This window comes from Macrotis lagotis, chromosome 1 (assembly GCF_037893015.1).
Source record: "Macrotis lagotis isolate mMagLag1 chromosome 1, bilby.v1.9.chrom.fasta, whole genome shotgun sequence".
NCBI lineage: Eukaryota > Metazoa > Chordata > Mammalia > Peramelemorphia > Peramelidae > Macrotis > Macrotis lagotis.
In genome coordinates this window covers 640,498,322-640,513,982 of record NC_133658.1, presented here as the reverse complement: position 1 = coordinate 640,513,982, position 15,661 = coordinate 640,498,322, and the positions used below count along the sequence as shown (strand labels likewise).

General features: G+C 34.6%; 1 protein-coding gene across 8 annotated transcripts in view; it reads right to left on the bottom strand.

The window, feature by feature from the left end:
* Positions 1-15,661, bottom strand: part of KIF5C (kinesin family member 5C) — a 228,390-nt gene that overhangs the window by 29,116 nt on the left and 183,613 nt on the right. For all 8 annotated transcript variants that reach the window (XR_012474162.1, XR_012474159.1, XR_012474160.1 and 5 more), the window contains 6 exons: positions 13,373-13,561; positions 12,137-12,254; positions 10,617-10,693; positions 6,689-6,798; positions 923-1,024; positions 577-637 (listed from right to left, as the gene is read on the bottom strand). Coding sequence is in view for 4 of the 8 variants with exons in the window: in XM_074215135.1 (XP_074071236.1) it covers positions 577-637; positions 923-1,024; positions 6,689-6,798; positions 10,617-10,693; positions 12,137-12,254; positions 13,373-13,561 (657 nt within the window). In the remaining 4 variants the exon portion in view is untranslated. The remainder of the gene's footprint in view (positions 1-576; positions 638-922; positions 1,025-6,688; positions 6,799-10,616; positions 10,694-12,136; positions 12,255-13,372; positions 13,562-15,661) is intronic.

Below are 15,661 nucleotides of genomic sequence, written 5' to 3'. Positions count from 1 at the left end.
ATATATTTTCTTATCTGGGAATAGCATGAAGAAAAGATGAACCACAAAAGTTACTGAAGGATCAAACACATAAACCAACAACATTCTGATTTCACATGAACATCCAAGGAGTGCCTGGGAGCACTGAAGACTTTTCCTTGGCTCAGGATGATGGCCAGGACAAGTGACAATTAAAAGAGGGCCATAAGGCAACTAGAATGAGGGTCAACACTTTGCAGCAGAGCATTCTAGAAAAATCTGGAAAATACAAAATTAAAATCCTGATGAAATCAAATTAGTAGTCTATGAACAAATAATTTATTCATGGTTCTTCCATTAGTTTGGAATGAGGATCTGTGAAAATTACCTTACCTCTCTGAGCCAGTATTCTCTTGTATAAAATAAGGGATTTAGTATCAGTAGTCTCTAAAGTGCCTTTCAGTTCATGTTCCTATGCTTTATGAAATGAATTTTGCAAGGCAATAAGCCACTAAAAATAGATTTACATATATATCAGTAAAAAAGTAAGAATTTACAACATGTTCATTTTTAAAAATGAATTACAAGAGCTTAGAAGCAAATTTATTGTTTACATACCACAGTTTCCTCTAGTCCTTTAAGGTCTTCTCTTGCTTGTTCCCTTTTATCATTGAGCAGTCTTTAAAAATAAACAAAACAAAACACAATGGGTTAATGAGTCACAGATTCAAGAATTTTCAATAATCCCAAGCAAATAATGAACTATTTTGTTTACAGCTAAGTCTTCCAAAACCATATAATTCAGAATACCAAAGAACTTTCATATGTTTTCATAATTTAACAAAGGATATTTAACTTACACTAATCTCAAAAGTACTCTGGAAAAACTATCAGGGACACCTCTTTTCAGATGAAGGACAGGTGGGGGGAAGCAAAGTTTAATGGCTCATAAATATCAACTTACATTAACTTTTCCAATTTCATCTCTCTCTCCTGGTCCTCTATTTTCAGTTTGTCATAATCACAACTCAGTTTCTCTTGTTCCAGTTGCAGCTTCTGATTCAAACTGAATAAGAGACAAAAACAATTGTCCTAGTTGCCTTTAGGACTAGAAAGTTTTCATAAATAATCAAATAAGCCAGAAATGCATAAAACAATAGACCTTTAAAAAATAGACGTTTTTAATGGCACACCTTAACTGCAGCCATGACCTAGAATGATACCCAGGGTACATAGGGAAAAATAAGTGAAGAACAATGGACTCAGGGCAAAGGATGACAAAAGGAGTCATCAGAAGGGTCAGTCACTACAGCCTTGGATGTGCTGATCTTCAGGCCATGGTAGAAGGGGGTCAGCACTGACTTCTTGGGAGAGTCTTCCTTCACACCTGCCATACTCATCTTTGCCAAACAATACATCACACCTAATCAATATATGAAGTTTCTGGGTTTTGTTATCCCTTCAATCAAGAAAACTTATCCCTTTGCATTGGTCATGACTTTTTGTAGAGAAGCAGAACCAATCCTTTTTCATAGGATCATGGTGTAGAGTTTTATGAGCCTAAAGGGACATTTAATCAAACCTGCTCATATTATAGATGAGGAATAAAGACTCAGACAAATTAAGTGAATTTCCCAGGGTCTCATAAGTAGTAAGAGATGGGATAGGAGCAGAGGTATTTCTGACCCCAAGTTCAGTGCTCTATCCCCTTGCCATATTGCCTCTAGGCCATTAGGTGAAGGGGAACTATTTGCAACCAGTAAGTATCCTGTCTGATCTCTGACTACAATTGGAAATAATTTCTAATGGTTTGATACAAGTAACTGACATGAGTGATTCCATAAGAGAATGACTTTCAAAGCACTTATTTTCATGCACAGAGTTCTATAAAAATGCTCAGGGGAGGGGCAGCTAGGTGGTGCAGTGGATAGAGCACTGGCCCTGGAGTCAGGAGGACCTGAGTTCAAAGCCAGCCTCAAACATTTAATAATTACCTAGCTGTGTGGCCTTGGGCAAGCCACTTAACCCCATTGCCTTACCCAAAAAAACAAAAATTCTTAGGGGAAAGAAGAAATATATAAGGCCTGATGGGGAATAATTACAACATTCTGTTACCATACTTGATCTCCATTAGGAACAGATAACAAATTAATCAGGAATAGTGAACATGTCAACTAAAAACATGTTTGGTTTGAGAACTGAAAATTTTGAGATCTGGTATGAATCATGAAATAGCAATGAAGGACTCTCCCATTTGCCAAAGTGAAAACTACCTTGAGAAGCTCCAACAAGCATGAAGTCAGGAGACAGATAAAGAATGAAGGAAAAGAACATTGTGTTCTGAAAGGGGCAAAAAAAAAATTTTTAATGAGGTGATATTTTGAAATAGAAAAAGAATATTTAAAAAATCCTTCCTCTTTTCACTTCCACTTTCCTGAGCCTAGCTCAGGAAACTATAGTTAGTGCTCCCAACCTTTCTTTCCTATAATTTTTCTTTCCTTGATCTAATTTTCTGGTTCTATTTTGAGAAATGTTTTCTATATTCTAAGTACTCAGAGAATTTCAACTCTGTACTTCATTAGTTGGAGTCCAGTCTGGTCACCAAAGAATTGCCAACTTTATCTAATCAATTACCCTTTTTAAATGCTATTTTGTACTGAGAGTTAAGGCACAGTTAAGAGATTATCAAAATTACAAGATCATAGGCAGAGCTAGAATAGAGCTGGGAGATGAAACTGGTGGGACCAAAGGGAGTAAGAAAGAAGCAGTCAGAATTCACACCCAAAATTTTCTGACTCCAAATTCAGGACTCCTGATTTCTTCTAAATTAGTTGGGGGGATATTTCCCATTAATAAATCAAATATATTTATGATATAAATACAAAGGAATGTAAATTCATGTATCACATACACTAGCACATAAAAACATTTCTGAAAAGCCACTAAAGAAAATTGATCTTCAGGGACTGAAGAACTGTTCCTAACTGAATCTAAAAAAAAATCTCCAAAAAAATATCTAATATAACCATTCTGGACACTCTCCAATCATTTTCAAATCAGGAATGGGAAACTTTTTTTCCTACCAAGGGCCATTTGGATATTTATAACATCATTCATAGGACATACAGAATTATCAACTTAAAAATTAAGCCTATTATACTTGATCAAATATTTAATTAATTCACCCCTAAAATGCTCCTCACCAGCAGTTGCCGTGGCAGTGCCAGACCAATTGATTTTGTAGATTGTGTATGGCTTTTAGGTCAGATGTTCCCCACTCCTACCCTACATCTTTTGTTGCTATACCTTTTCTCACTTTCCAATATTCAAGATTTCAAATATAAGCTCCTTGAGAACAAGCATTATTTCAATTCTCTTTGTTTTATTATTACCTAGTTGAATACCTTGTACACAGTAGGCACAGTAGCTGAATCAAATGTGGCAAATTTCAACTAACAATCCTATCTCTAACATTGACTAGCTTTGGGGACAAGTAATTTAGTCTTTCTGAGACTCATTTTCTTCATGTGTTGGATCTACCTCACAAGGTCATTTGTCACTCACTTCTTTATGTTTCACTTTCTTCTCCTAAAGGGTAAATGCTGTAAGGAAAGCCCTTCTTAGATTTCCCATTAGTTGAAAAAAGTTTTATCATCAATTAAACTCAATTACATAAAACATAATTCCCTAATTTAAAAAAAATTCATATAAAAGGTTGATCAGGGAAATGTTCTATTCAAAACTAATTAGTCCATAGTTCTAAGAAACTTTGCTCCTTTGAGGGGAATAGTATGGACTTATCCCTTGGAAAAATTTCGAAGATTTCTTTTTGGATATGCCTGTAACATTTCACTGAAGATAAGGACTTCTCCTTAAGTATCGGGTAGTGAGGATCTGGTTCCAGATTACTATGTGGCTTAGAGAGAAAGAAGAAAAAAAGACAAAAACTAGCTTGGCTATCTAGCAAAGGTACTAATCAGTCTTGCCCCTTTCCTTTCAGAGACCAGAGAGGAAGAAAGATTTCTTCCCTTCACTAAAAGAGAGTTAAGTATTAGGGGAACACCCTAGCCCAGATTTCTGCCCTGCAGTGGGAGAACAAAAGGGAAATATCTTTTTATCCCATTTATTCTAATAAGATTCAATTTGGGCTAACAAGATTATTTCTAAAAATGTGAATAACCACCTGGAACAGATGGTTGAAGTGGTGAAGCACAGTGAAAATTGAATCAAGAGACAAGACTTCTACTGTTGCCACTTCCTGGTCTCAATTCTACCTTAAACTTCTGTGACACTTTAGGAGGATCATTTAAACCCATTGGAATATCAGTAAACAACTGGAAAATAAGAAAAGATGATAAGGAATGAAACATTCCTACTATTTCTTACTTTGTAATTCTGGCAAAAGTCACAGAAACAGCAACTGCCTATAGGATAATGTAATTAATTCATCAGATCCCTTCCTCATGTTCCTGTAAGACAGTGATCCTGGGAAAACTGCACAACTCTGAAGCATACATAATAAATATTTAAAGGGTTTGTGATCTTGTCAGTATAGGGAGCTTTCAGCATAGGAATTCCTTCCTCAAGAAAATTAAAACAGATCTATGCCTTAGTAGATAAGATTTAAGAAAATATCTGAAGGGGCGGCTAGGTGGCATAGTGGATAAAGCACTGGTCTTGGAGTTAGGAGTACCTGGGTTCAAATCTGGTCTCAGACATTTAATAATTACCTAGCTGTGTGGCCTTGGGCAAGCCACTTAACCCTGTTTGCCTTGCAAAAACCTAAAAAAAAAAAATCTGAGACACAAAGTTTAAGTGATTTACTTGGTGTCAGAGCTGGGATTTGAACCCAGAGCTTCCTGATTTCAAATCCAGTGCTGTCTCTAAGCATGAAGCATTTTACTGTGTTAATGGAAAAAGGGTGAATATATAAATCAATCATGAATTCATGAAATGAATATATACTATATACTCTCTGGAATTAAATTATCAAAAGCCCTGAGTCAAGAGGAATTTATTTTATGTAAGTAATTATATGGGGGATTAGGTTAGGCTTCATCACATTTGAGAAATTTCAGATTCAAAGATGTGATACATTCTTTCCATACCAATAGTCTGGAATACCATAATCTATAGAAAAATCTAAATTTCAGGTGGCTCAAAGACTATGGAAAGACGCTTGATAAATAACAAAACAATGTTGGTAGAGTTGCATTGGTCGAAGCATTCCAGAAAACAATATGGAACTATGCTAGAAAAATCTCTAAACACTTCATATCTATTGTCCCAGTAAAAACACTGTTGGGCATTTATCTGAGTAGATCCAAAGACATAAAAAAATGCCCCATATGTAACAAAATATATATAAAATGATCTTTTTTGTGGCAGAAAGATACAAAGTAGGTGACAATGGGAGAATGACTAAAAAATTCTGTTAAGTGAAAATCATGGAACATAATGTCATATGAAATAATGGCTATGAATTTAAAGAAATTTAGATCTACTTCCAACTAAATTCATAGTCCACTAAACGGAAGCACCAAACACAATGACCAAAAAAAATTAAGAAAAACAGTACTAAAATATAATTCATATCAATGAGTAGACCAGCATATCTAATGATGAATCCCATTTACTTTTTGCCAAGGAGGGTGAACTACAAATGTAGAATGAGGCATATGCTCTCAGGTGTGACCAATCTGTTAACGTTTTCTCCCCTGCCTTAATTGGATTTTTTTTTTGGCTGAAAGGGAAAATTGAAGGTGGGTAACTAGGAAATGCTAGTGACATAAAAAAAAGAATCAATAAAACAATAAAAAGAAAAGAAAGGAGGGCTGCTAGGTGGCACAGTGGATAGAGCACTGGCCCTGGAGTCAGGAGTACCTGAGTTCAAATCTGGCCTCAGACACTTATTGCCTAGCTGTGTGGCCTTGGGCAAGTCAAGCCACTTAACCCAATTTGCCTTGCAAAAAAAACCTAACAAAAGTAAAAAAAGAAAAAAAAGAAAAAGAAAAGAAAGGGAAAATGCATAGTGAATGCAAGTAGGCCATAGCAAATTACTGTACTTCATCAAGGGTATTTATGACCATGAGAGGAGGGACCCTGAATGTAATTAGAAGCAACGGAAAACAAGCAGATAGTAAATTACTTCAGTGGTACCCATGAAATAATCAAAGAATAAAAGGAAGTACTTCAATATATTGGGTAGATCTCTGAGAAAGATTTCTGGATAAGTATTCTCAAGAATTGAGCAGGATGTAAAGATATAGGTGGGTTGCAGCCTGTAACAGTAGAGGGGCTATTCACATAAGTGATTATCATAAATTCACCCAAAAATATTTGCACAAACATATTTACCTCATAGGACCCCATCATTCAGAATCAAAGAATAACTATTGGAATTCAAAATTGCTGGATTAGAGCTTCTGTCCATCAAAGTTTCCAATGTCCACCCTGCCCTGTGGATACTAAGAATGGCAGTTTGTTATGATTACACCCTACTATTCTCCTTGGAGCCTTTGAGAATAGCAGTCACAGTGGGAGAACATACCTTGAAAAAAAGAACTATAACTCTACCTTGTTATCACAGCAGGAAAAAGAAAACAAGAAAAGAGCACAAATCCTGCAAGGATTCAAAGGAAAATAAATGTCTTTGGTTTCCTCCTGGCTGAAGAATAAGTATCTACATTTTGGCTACCCCTAGTTCCATGGAACCACCAAATCAACTTACTCCCGAATCTCATCAATGATTTTCTGCTTCTCTTCAATCTCATCTCGAAGTCTGGACAGCTGCTTCTGGTGGGCTTCCCTATGGCTCTCCATCTGTTGCTCCAATGCTTTCTGTAGATCATACAAAGAGAAATGAATTTACATTTTTGAGATTTTTTAAGTATTTCATAAGCCTAAATCTAATTTGCCAGAACCTCTTTCCCTTCTTCTGGGTCTCATCAAACACAAATTATTGGTAATGGAATTGTGTGAATAGATCAGAAAATAATGCATCCCTTGAGGTGGGGGGAAGGGAACATTCACTGATAAATATAAAAATGTTTTCCCTTTGAACAGTTGTGTGTCATCACAGAAAATGTACAATATTGCGAATCAGAAGACTTGGATTTGAACCCTTTACTACTATTTGTATGACTCTATCATTGCTGTTGTTCAATTATTTAAATTGTGTCTGGTTCTTTGTTGATCCCCTTGGGGTTTTCTTGGCAAATATACTGGAGTGGTTTGTCATTTCCCTTCTCTGTCTTATCTTGCAGATGGGAAAACTGAAGCAAACAGGTTAAGTAACTTCTCCAGTGTCACACATCTAGTAAGTGTTTGAGGCTAGATTTGAACTCAGGAAGATCTTTCTTACATCAGACCTGACTCTTTATCCACTGCACCACCTAGCTGCCAGATATGACTCTAAACAAGTCACCATATTTTCTAAGCACCAGTTTTCCCCTTTGGAAGAAACTATATTTGTGTGTGTGTGTGTGTGTGTGTGTGTGTGTGTGTGTCTCTTCTAGCTCTACATCTATGGTTTTAGAATCTCCCTGAAGCTTACCAACCTATGGTAGCTCACTACCTATACAGTCATAGTGTGAAAGAAGGACACAAAGACAGCACAGTGTAGTCTATAAAAAATTCCACCATTATCACAATAATTAGAAAGAACTCAAGTTTTGGTCCTGGTTTCATACTTTATTTACTGCATAACTCTGAAGGCTCAATTACCTCTTTTGTAAAATGGGAATAATGAAATCTACCCTATTTGCCTTACACAAGGTGACTGTAAAGGTCAAATAACATAAAATGTGTGAAGTTGCTCTGAGAAAGTCATGTACAAATGCATGTAGCAGCCATGACTGTTTCATGAGCAAAATACAACAGCTTCATTAACTTGACAACATGTTCAAATGGGGACAGAGCTTACCAGAAAAACTTATCTGTCTACATCAGGCCCTGATTTGACCAGAACTAGCAGCTGTCAGCCCAGTTTAGCTAATCCACTTACCTAACAGCTGTGCACACATGTTTTTCCACAAGAGGCAAAAACAATAATAATTTTATTGTAAATTTTATTTACATCCATTATTCCATTTGATTCTAACAATCTCATGAGGCAGGTAGGATATAAGTTATATGAAAACTAAGGCCCTTCATTATATCATCAGCAATTTAATATTTCCCATGGGCTTAATACATGAAACAGGAAAAAGAAGAAACCTCAGCATGCCACCCAGGATCAAGAAGGCTTCTTTTATGGGATTTCTTGTACTGTAGTGTAGTTGGTAGAAAGAAATTTATCTAAAGGTTCAGATCTTGCAGGGAAGTCTAGAAAATCTGGTGTTCTGATTCTGGAGTCCAGTGGGCAACACAGTGTAGAAATAATAGGAGTGTTCTACCCCTGCCCCATTTTGGTTTCCTGACTCAATGCAAATCCCTCAGTGTCTCTTGCAAAGAAAGTCCCTAATTGCTTTGATTGAAATTTTCCAACCCAACACTTCCTATTCACAAAGAAATAACAGACCCAGTCCCTATCTCCTATATTAAGTTAACTCAAAAGTGAATAAACAGAACTGGAGGAGCCAATTATGCAAAAAGAGTCTCAAATTATAGAGTTAGTGGATTACTCAAATTATTTCTCTGAGAAATTCATTAGCATGATACATAAGCTTCACTAAGGTTTTATTCCCTTTCTGAAGTACTAATTTCTAAGTTCCCATTTTTTTTTTCTGGTCAAGAGCTGTGGCAAACTGTTTATCTTCCCCTTGCCCCAATGCTTGACTTTGTGTTACAAAAAGGTCTTCAGAATCCTCCTGCCCCCTCTTTTATTTTTGCTCTTTCACTTCTCCTCTTTGATCTTTTCCTTTCCTGCCCTAAAACAATCAAAATGTTACTATAGGAAGTATGTTTTATTTATCATATCTGTAAACGATTTTAATAGTGCTTATTTTAGAAAGTTTAAAAAATTGAAAAATGGAATGTTTTAGAATTATATATATATATATATATATATATATATATATATATATATATATATACTATTATTTTTAGGTATGCACAGGAAAACTGTGGTCAAATAGCAAACCTATAACAAACAAATCAAAAACAAGGAATGCTCTACTCATTTCCAAGAAATCTCTTATTTTTCCACTTAACTACCCCATGTTTAACTTAGGTTTGAGTCTTCCTTCTTCAAAGGAAGGAAAAGACAAAGATAGATGCATTTTTAACTCTCTCTGATCATGTTTAAGAGGTTTTCTCACCATACCTCACCAGGGAAATAACAAATTACTAAACCTTTATTAAAATTCTGGGAACCTTCTATGTGGTTCACCCAATTCCATTATATTTTTTATCAACTGGTTTAGAAAAAAATCTCATGTTCTTTTTCCTTTTAACTTCTCTTTTTTAAAAAAAATTTTTGGGAATGAGTCTCCTTCTCCTGGGCAAATATATGGCACAATGCATAAAGTGCCAGACCTGAAGTCAGAAAGACTCATCTTCCTGATTTCAAATTCAGTCTCAGACATTTTCTAGACCCTGAGCAGGTCACTTGATCTTGCTTGCCTCACAAGCTGGACAAAGAAATGACAAATTACTTCTGGATCTTTGCCAAGGAAAAACTCAAGTGGGGTCATAAAGACTCAAACACACCTCAACAGCAACTCCTGGCCTTATCTAGGCTGGATATGCAGTAACCACTCAACAGGTCTGATCTCAACATCAATCAGAAGCTTTAACCTCTTCTGATTGTCCAATTTAGGCAGGCTCACTTTCCATAGGTGACATTGAATGGTAGTGCTCAACTGCCCAGGACCCACCATACTGCTACCAGACATGGTGTCTATCCCCTATTGACCTTAGCTCTACTACAGCTCAGAACTCAAGAGATCTACCACTCTCAAGTTTTCCAGCATCAGGGGTTACATGTGAGCATCATCATGCCCAACCCTGCACTATTTCAAAGTGAAAGAGAATTGGGGAGAGTGAATTGTTTATCTTTTGTTTTTTAGATTGGGAACTTCAATTTTATTTGACCTTCTATATTATCATCAAATTTATTGAGAATTTCCCATGACAGGAACAAGGAGAAACATCGATATACTACTTATGGTCAAGAAGGTTCTTTTGTGGGATTTCTTGAACTCAAGTGTAACTTGGTTAAAAAAATATGGTCCTTATGTTATCTAATAAATTAGTTACTACACTTTCTGTGTAAAATATGACAAGATGAAAGTACTCTGTTTAGACAAAAATTCAAATTTACGAAAGGAGGGGGGAAAAAAGAGCTCTAACCCTAGAAATCAGCTCACAATGGCAATACTTCAGAAGGCACCCACAAAATTGCTGATGCAATGACTTGAGGGGATACTTTATTTACATCTTCTCCCTTCATCTGAGATGAAGAAGAAATTATACTAAGACAACAATCATTATCTTCTCTGTTATGTACTATACACTAGATCCATTTGATTCATATTTTTAACAAAATTCAGCCAGATCTTTTCTAGCTAAGATGTACTTTCAAATCACAACAGTCTGTCTACTTCATATACCACAGTCTAATATACATCTCTGACTCTGACAGAAGACCATGAAAAAGAAAAGAGAAGAAATTAAGTCCAATTTTTCATGACTTTCAGTAGGTAGAATGATTATACCTTCATTTCCTCTGCATCCTGAAGTCGGGTCAAGTGTTCTTTTTCTTTATCCTGGAAGCTGACTTCATGCATTTTTTCTGTTTTCCATTTAATTCATATTCAAAAGAGAAAATGTAGGATATAGAAAAAAATTAATAACATAGCAACATTAGCTGTTAGCAACTATACCAGAGACTTAATAGTCCATTCCTACATCTTTAGAAATAAGCAACACCTTGGTGATAACAACTCTTTAAGTCACATGGTTGCAATTATGGGGTCTAGAAAAAGGTAATTTGCCTTTCATAAAAAGTAATTTTATCTTCCATAAGTAATCTGCTTGTTCCTCAAGTTCCTAATTTAGCAACAAAAATCAGATAGCCTTCAAAATAATACCTAATTTGATGCAATTTAGAATAAAATTCTTGCCATATTAAAGATAAAGGGATTCTTTTTGTCTTGGGGTTAGGAAATGGAGCATTTGATTTTAATTTATCTCATGTTATTCTAGGAAATAACTTTAGCCTAGGGTTCTAGGAAAAGCATTGGACAAAGAATCAGAAGACCTGAGTTTTATCCCTATTTTGACAAATCACTTAATCTCTCTAAGTCTCAATTTACACAGCTGAAAAATTAAGCTGGATTATTTATGATAATTCTCAAATATCTTTTCCAATACTAATATTCAATGATTCTAAAATAATTTAATTTTTAACAATTCAGTGATTCAAATTTCTAAGAAAAAATCTTTCATATTTTTCTTTGTTTCTGAACTACAATCTTCACTTTTATTCCTCCTTTTATTCCTATCACTAGCTAAGAAAAATGCTATTCTTTCTCAAATTATAATGGATACCCATTCATTCTTATAAATTAAGCATACTAACCTTTATTCTAGCCTTTCTATATTATTTTCTATGTTTCTAGTCCTCTATATACCTCATAGGATAATAATATTTAAGGCTTTAATAATTAATAATTGGCTCTTCAAATAAAATACACAGAAAATGCTTTTAAGTTTAATCTGCATTATTGACATTTTCTCCACCAATTTCTTATATCTAGACAATCATCAAAACAATAAACCACCCTGGTGTGTAATGCTCACCACTTTCCAAAATGTGATGCTCACCTTGAAAAATTTAACAATTGGCTCTTGGAAGGCTAATCTCCAATTATGAAACTATCTCCAATATACCACTGCCTGTCCTCCTCTTAAAGATATGAAAAAAGAATCTCAATGAGGGCTTGTAAACTAGTAAGTAAAAAGGCATTCAAATCTAGGTCTTATAATTCTGAATGCTCTTTCCAAAGCACACCCATACTACCACCTTAAGATTTCCCTAATTATTATTCAAATCATCAATAAATGATCAGCAGTAGATGAAGGAAAGGGGAAATGTTATCAATGGAACATAAATTAATATCTCAGGTTATAGTTCATGTAGCAAGGCTATGTTTTGTGTGTGTGTGTGTGTGTGTGTGTGTGTGTGTGTGTGTATTTGACCAAGAGAGCAATAAGGAAAAATTATAAAAGTTACCTTGAGCACGGAGTTTAGCCAGCTCTTCACTCAGTGAGTCCTGGGACTCTTCCAACTGTCTCCTCTTTTGCTCCATGTTTTGCATGTAATCTGTCAGAGACTTGATTTTTGCTTCATGCTTAACAAAAAATATTAAATGAATAAGGGACCGCTATTACTTTAATAACTATTTTAAAAGAAAAATTCAATTAAATTCTTAATTTTTTCTTTTAAAACAATGTTTGAATGATGGACTTAATCCATCATTCCAGTTCCTTCCAAACATCTGGAAGATTCTGTTTCATGAACCTTCAGCTTCTGCTCAGAAGAAGACACTACAAAGAAGATTCTCCTGCCACACAGAAGAGTCAGTTTTATGGAATCCTTTCTTTCAAAATACTGCTTCAGGAAAATGAACCCTGGTATCCAAATAACAACTTTGTTATGCCACAAGGTACAATGCTGTTTACTGGAATAGGATGGTAAAATAATTATGGCAAGATATGTGTCTAACACCAAATATTCTTTAATATTTTAGGATTAGGGTAGTAAAATATGTTTCAGGACATGGTTTTCCCCTCCATTTCAAATTATTATCTAAAAATGAGTTTATTTTTTCTATCTAACCAATTTCATTGCTATAGATGTATGACATGAATTATTCAAAAACACATTGAATTACTCATAAGAAAACAAATGAAAATATCAATGTAACAAAGAGTGGTGTTTTCAATTTTTTTCCTATAATAGAAAAAGTGTTAGCCTTACTTGATGGCAGGGAAATTAATAGAGAGGCTTGGTAATTGCCCTAGGAAGAGCAATTCTGATTTTCCTATATTAAACTAAACACATAGGAGAAAAAAATGAATATCCACTGAAAAGATAGTTTCAAAAAGAATCCTGCAATAACAGATTTTCTTCTAACATATTAATTATTTAAAAATTCTAGATTTTGTTGCATTTCTCCATTTATCAAAAAATAGCTTAAGTATAAGACTCTTACCAAGGAAATCTAGATGATTCAGGAAGTTCAAATGACAAAAAATAAAAATAATTTACTTCAAGTTTAAACTTGTGCTAGCTATCTTGTCTCACAGGAAATTTCTATTGCCCATGGTTATTCTAAGTGATTCTTATGTAAAATAGGAATGTGAACAAATATGTTAACTATATCTGACCATCCTAACTAGCTTCACAAAGGACAAAGTTATTTCAAAAAGGAAAAGATAACAGATGGGGAAGAACAGAATGACATACCTGTGAGATTAGCAGCTGGCAGGCTGCAAGCTCCCGCTCACTGGCATTCATCTTCCGGTTGGAATCAATCTGTGCACTTTCCAGCTGTTTACTCCGGTTCACCAGAGACTTCACCTCAGACTTCATCTTACTGATGTACAGCCGGGCCATAGTAAACTCTTCCTCAATCACTCCATTCACATCTGCTAACTGAGTACATAAGAGGATGCCACTACTTACTTTTGGTCCACTGGGTAGAAATCAAAACTTCAGATTGACCCTTCCTCTCTGGATCCCCTTAGGCATCAAAAGCAGTGTTAAAAAGTTTCCATTATTGTAAACTTTAAGGAAGAATTTTGATAAAGACATTCATCAGGTTGATAATTTGCATTTTAATCAAATACTTCATGGAGGTGGGTGATCAAGGGGACAAGTGATCAAGGGGTCAAGAGATAAGAGAACTTTGAAATTAAGAAATGATCTTTCTGAGTCAGTTACCAATGTCATTCATTTAATCATCTACAACCCTATATTCAAACAAAACATCCATAGTTATTACCTAGAGTTATTAGGGCCAAGAAAAAATCTGAGACATGTTTAAGAAGAAATTAGAAAAGTTCTGAAATCACAGGACCAAATTATTTTGAAATGGAGCTGCATTAGGTTTTGGCTTTCCTAGCTTGACATTTCTCAGCAACTCCTACCCCACATTCATTGGCTATCTTCTCAAAGTCAAAGCTATATATGCTAATTAATAATATTATAATAATAATACCTATTTATAAAGAACTTGAACATTGAATCTCATGTATATTTTTTAGGAGAAATCAAATCTTTATCCACTGTGCCACTTAGTTAACTCTAGTGAACTTCTTTAACTCTCCTAACAAGATTTTTGGCCTTTCTATTCTTTTAGGATAAAGAGGTTAACACAAAAAAAGAAATTATTTTAGTAAAAAAAGAAACAACCACACAGAGACACCTTCAAGAGATACATTGCAGTCAGCACCCATTAAATTCATTCTTCTCTATTTACAGCCTTTGAAATGATAATTGCCATTCACAAGGTAACAAAGAAAAATTGTTGGACTAAGAATTTTGCTCTGCCTATTACTAATTTGGGCAAGTTTATTCCCCTGTTCAATCCTCAGTTATCTCATTTGTAAAATGACTTTTGAATAAATTTCCCTGAAGTCCTAAAAGTAGAATCCAAAGACCTCAAACTAGCAAAATCTTGAGTCATAAAAGAGATAATGAATTGGACTTTCTGTGCTATGTTGACTTAAGTTTAAAAGTCTATAATCTCCCATGTAAATCTGATCTAGAAGTACTATTTAAGACTGGGTTTTTTTTTTTACTAAAATCGTTTCTCTTTTGAGTTCTTTTTCCCTAAAAGAAAAATACAACCAAAAAATATAATGGAATCATATATGTTGAAAAAATTTCCAAAAGTAAGAAGTCAAACAAAAAAGAATTTTCTTCTTTATTTGTAGTTAAGAGAATCCAATGACTAAAAACATAAGATTCCCATAGCCTCCTAGTATCTAGAGGATTTATGGTTTTGTTATTTTTCCTGATTATTAATGTAATGTATTATATATCCCTTCATTCCTAGTTTGAACTGTTCTCCTGGAGAGGAGTGGAGAGGAGTCTTTTTTAAGTCCTTCTTGAGTAATTTATTTCATATTGGTTTGCAAATTCTTCAGAGCTTTTGTGTTTTTAAAGATCCACCATCTCCTTCAGTTAAGTTCTAGTATTTAACAGCAAACCAAAATTATCATGTTATCTCTTAGTCAAGTTACAGTCTAGCATTTCAGCTCTTTACTTAGATCCCTATTGGACAAGAGAGAAGTTAAAGCAAGGCACACAAAATAAAAGTTCACAATCCCCCAGGTAAACGTAGTCACGAAGAACTAACTATATAAGTAGATTAAACAATTCACTATACAAATATTAGTTAAGTGATTTATATTTTTTGTTCAACCACCAGAGGGTATCACAGCATTTCAGCAAATAGGCATTTATTGCTATGGTTACACTAGTATGTGAATACAGATTAAGATTTGCTATTTGGGCTAGAACCTGGTTTTTCAATACTATAGAGTTCCTAATAGTTGTGAATAAGGTGTGTTAGTTTATCGTAGCTACTATCATAATTCATTTTGTATTGGCAGGTTTTTAAGTGACCTTTTAGGACTGAGAATGTAGAGTTAGATGAGCTCTGAAGGATCTGCAACAAATATGAAGTAAATTAATCATCAGGAATGACCTAAAGTCCAGCTTTCAGAATTTAGCAAATATTAAGTTGCA